The following is a 4627-nucleotide window of genomic DNA, read 5'->3' as shown; positions in this document are numbered from 1 at the left end:
TTTTCCCTGAGGTGGGTTTCTTGTAAGCAGCAAAATGTTGGTTCCTGTTTGTGTAGTCAGTCTATTAGTCTATTTTTATTGGGCAAATTAAGTCCATTGATGTTAAGAGAAATTAAAGAAAAGTAATTGTTTCCTGTTATTTTTGTTGTTAAAGTTGGGATTTTGTTCTTGTGGCTGTCTTCTTTTAGGTTTGTTGAAGGATTACTTTCTTGGTTTTTCTAAGATGGAGTTTCTGTCCTTGTGTTGATGATTTCCCTTTATTATCCTTTGAAGGGCTGGATTCGTGGATAGATATTATGTGTATTCACACATTATTATATTAACACATCGAATGAAAAAAAATATCTCAAAGATAGTATGAGGCCTGGGATCTTTCTTAATTACCATTATTCCTTTAAAGTCTCCACAGTAGAAACAATGAACACCTTAGAACTTAGCCGTGTGTGTGTGTGTGTGTGTGTGTGTGTGTGTGTGTGTGTGTGTGTCTCCTGACTCAGATTTCACATAATTCTCTGGGACTGTAATGTGTTTGTAAAGTTGATACATCTTGAAGTTCTTTCTCTTCTTTGTGGTTCTTATGTGCAATTGGTCCCTTATCAGTTCCTGCCAAAGGTCAGGCATTTTTAGGAGTTGAACATAAAAGATACCAATTGTCTTTCAAGGAATTTATTTCTTGACATTAGCACCCTGAGACCATCTCATGGTCAATCAATAAGTTGTAAATCAATTCACACAGGGGAGCCAGGACTTATGCTAGAATCCTAGTCAATACTTGCCTAATACATGCTTCAAATGGAGGACATTATCAAGATTAAGTCTAAAAGAAAACTATTTGTAGTTAACATAGAAGCGCTTTGTAAAACAGACTAGGAGAGGCAAGAAAAGAGGGATGCCAGCCACAGAGCCCAGCAGGTAAGAAGTCTTGGAGTTCCTCATGTGCTGGGGTCCTTCCCCAGCCTGTTGACAGGATGACCCCTAAGAGGAGATAAGGAGTTGGTAAGGGATGAGTGAGTCAGGTGTGGTGGTCAGAGGAATCTTACAGCTCTGACTAACTTGCAATCAGGTCACCTTTTTACTTACACAGTTCACAGAACAAAGACAGACTAATGATTACCCAAGGATACAAAAGGATTACACAGTATATCCTTTTGTCTTTGGACATGTGTTTGATTTTTTCATTACAAATCTGGGGTTACAAGTTCAGTCACAATTAGAAAGCACAAATGGAACAGATTTTATTTTTATTATTAGTCCTATAACTCCAATTCAAACCCTCTAAAGAATGTCTCCGTCAAAGCAAACACATTTATTATGTAACAGCCTGGCTTTAGGCTGGCAGTATTTATAGTTTTAAAGCACCCAAACAAACAGAAACTATCTAAACTGGTCTTTTTATGAATAGCAGATACTAGTACCTATCTCTCTTTACAATATTATTTTATCATCTATGCTATAAAGTAGAAAAAGTTTATTTTGGTCAATCTTTCTTATGTAGTGGGGTCTATTCTTCCAGGGGTGTTCCTTGTATGATTCCCTATCTGTAAACTAATTTTTCAGAGAGCTCTAAGCATATTATAAAAGGGAGCCTAGACTCTGTTGCTAATTATCCAAGACAATAAGAGTTTACCCTTTACCAGTTATACTGTTCGAGCTTGCTTAGGGGCAGGTACTCAAAGAAGATTCCTGTGGTTGTGATGTCATTTACAATTTCCTAGCTTACTGCAGTCTCTAGGGCACAAGGAAGTTTTCCAAACAGTGGCCAGATAAAGCAGAAGTGAGTTTAGGACTTTCCTTAAAAGGACTCAGAAATAGGAAAAGGCATCCAATGAGTCATAATGCAGGAAGTCCCCACGAATGTAACACACAGAGACCAAAACCCAAAAGTGAGGGGCAGAAGGACAGGGATCACAACCTTCGGCTCGGCTTTGCCAGAACCCTGTCGAACAGCTGTGCTGACGTCACAACATTTGCAGTTCCCAGTGGATGTGGCTGTGCCACCCATGCTTGGAAGGAGATAAGGATGAGGTCTCCACAATAGTGCTGAAGTGCTGGGATCCAATTTTTAAACTTTTCAAATGGGAATCATAGGAAAAGAAAACACAAAAATAAGTAATGGCTTGCGGCGGTGAGACTTAAGAAACTGTGAACCATGAACAAGGCTAGAGACAGTGGGTGGGAGGGCAAAGAGCCACTTGTGAGTCTGGGAGTAGTGCACTATGCAGCCGAGAGGGAACCTTAGAATAAACACAGAGGAAACAAGACTAGAGCTCAACTTGCCCTGTAAGGAGCCACCTTCCGAAATTGCACAAAGATGTCCCATGGTCAGAGGGCATCAAGGGAGGTGTCCTGATGGTGAACCCTTGGCTTTTACTCTCACTTTAAAGACAAGGAATAATTTAAGAACCAAGACGAAGGACCACACATATGAATGTCTGTCTTTAATAATGTATTGCTTGTATTATATCCATGCCTTTGAAAGAATGTTTTGAAGACTAGACAATGGCTATAGGTCTATGCTGTCAATTATTTTTTTCTGTTTAGGATTCTGATTTTGGGTATTGGACTTCTGCATATTTTGTCAGCAAATATTCACAGGATAGTCCGTCAAAGTGACTACTGTTGGGAGCTCACTCCTCATATGTACTTCCTCACACCAGGCCAGCAACCACAGCTGCCCCTCACGAACTTACTGATCGTCAACAAAACAGGTAAAAATGTTGCTAAACATGTAGTTTATGAACATCGTCACTGTTCAGAGCATTGCTTAGGAAAGACACACATGACAAAAAGATGAATGCGCTTACATCCAGTTTAGGAAGCTCAGTCTTAATTGGAACAACGAAGCCAAAAATATATGACTAAGGAGATACGTATTATATCAGCACACATTTAAAAAATTAAGGTTTATATAGAAATATTGTGAAAATTGCGTGTCATGATGATTATAAAAAGAGACTGGATAGTTGGGAAGAGGTGCACAATGATAGGCATACCTTTTAAATTCAAAAACATTTAAATTACATGACTACTGCTGCTGCCATTAGTTCAACAGAATATGTTGTTTGATTCTAACAAGTTTTATTCTAAAAGTCACAAGGTGTTAACAAAAGTTGTTTTTAATTATCAGAATCATTTTTAACTAGAGGAGACCATAAGTACATGAGAATTACTATCTTTATCAAAGCATATTTAGATAGCCTATAAAAGAACAATTGAAAACTCAGCAAGAATTTTAATGGGTCCAGCAAGCACTTGCTGTGCAAGCATTGAGGACAGAGTTCAGATCCCCAGAGCCCACCTAGGGGTTTGTTGGTATGACCAACTTCTCTTCATGCAGCATCACAACTGTAAGCTGAAGTAAACATGTACCCCACACCAACATATGCAAGTTGCTTTTGGTCATGATGTTTTATCATAGCAGAAGAAAAGTAGCTAAGATGCCACAATCCATTGGATGTCCCCATACCAGCGCTCATATGGGCAGCACTAACTGTACTCAATGGATTATAAAGAAACAAAGTCCAGAATTGGGGAAGGTGTCAAGGTAGGAGGTGTGGCTGATAGGATTTAGGAGAAGTAGTGGTGAGTGGAAATATGACCATGGCAGATTCTATGCATATTTGAAATTCTTAAATAACTATAAAATATGGGCTTAAAATGCTTATTGGATATGGAGACCTATGTGTAATCCTAGATAAAGGTGCTCAGAGCAGCTGGACAGATAGAATGGGTTGTTGAGCTTTAGCCCAAGGGAAAGACCCTGGTTCAATGCATACAGTGAAGAGTGATCAAAGACAATACCTGATATAGATCTTTGGCCTCTGTATGCATGTGCTCTTACACGAATAACATGCACACGTGCACATAAATAAAAAAAGGGAACAAAAGGTATTTGTTCAGAAAAGAAATATATGGAGAATTAAAATCCATATTATTGTATGCTGTAACAACCAAATGGCTGTGAAGAGTCATTTTGATACATAATTTTGTGGTATTCTTTTGGATTTATGGTATTTTTTACATTTTACTACTAGGAGCAAAGATTGATGACTTTATACATTCACTGGAGCAACAGAACATAGCTTTGGAAGTTGATGCCTTTGGGACTAGAAATGGCACCGAGGACAGTCAGTATAATGGAGCTATCATCCTATCAGGTGATGAGAAGGTACGTGCATCTCCAGAGCACAGAGCTATGGCTATTATAGGGTAATTTGATGAAAAATGGCATCTGAGACACTGAATACAAATAACATATCTGTGTATATATTTTGTATTTGAGGAGAGAATTTGGTTTATGATTATGCCAGTTAAACTTTAAATTTACTTAAGAGAATGCATTAAGATTTCTACTTTCATTCATTATTCAGAGAATTGTATTCATGAGTTTAATATAATAAAGTTACATTCACTGTTAGCTCGTTGTATAATTGTTACTTGAGTTCGATTCCTGGAGCCCATGTGGTGGAAAGAGAGAATTGACTCCTGCAACTTGTCCTCTGACTGTCACACATGCACAGTGAACATGTATGTACATGCACACACACACACACACACACACACACACACACACACAGAGAGAGAGAGAGAGAGAGAGAGAGAGAGAGAGAGAGAGAGAGAGAGAGAG

General features: G+C 38.5%; 1 protein-coding gene across 5 annotated transcripts in view; it reads left to right on the top strand.

Annotated features, from left to right (window-relative positions):
• The window catches only part of LOC110331078 (ATP-binding cassette sub-family A member 8-A), a 71875-nt gene that overhangs the window by 34108 nt on the left and 33140 nt on the right, over positions 1 to 4627 (top strand). For all 5 annotated transcript variants that reach the window (XM_029545982.1, XM_029545981.1, XM_029545980.1 and 2 more), the window contains 2 exons: positions 2542 to 2708; positions 4035 to 4168. In XM_029545982.1, the coding sequence (XP_029401842.1) occupies positions 2542 to 2708; positions 4035 to 4168 (301 nt within the window). The remainder of the gene's footprint in view (positions 1 to 2541; positions 2709 to 4034; positions 4169 to 4627) is intronic.

This window comes from Mus pahari, chromosome 14, assembly GCF_900095145.1.
Source record: "Mus pahari chromosome 14, PAHARI_EIJ_v1.1, whole genome shotgun sequence".
NCBI classification, from domain to species: Eukaryota; Metazoa; Chordata; class Mammalia; order Rodentia; family Muridae; genus Mus; species Mus pahari.
The sequence above is the reverse complement of the archived record's forward strand: the minus strand, read 5'-3'. Positions and strand labels throughout refer to the sequence as shown.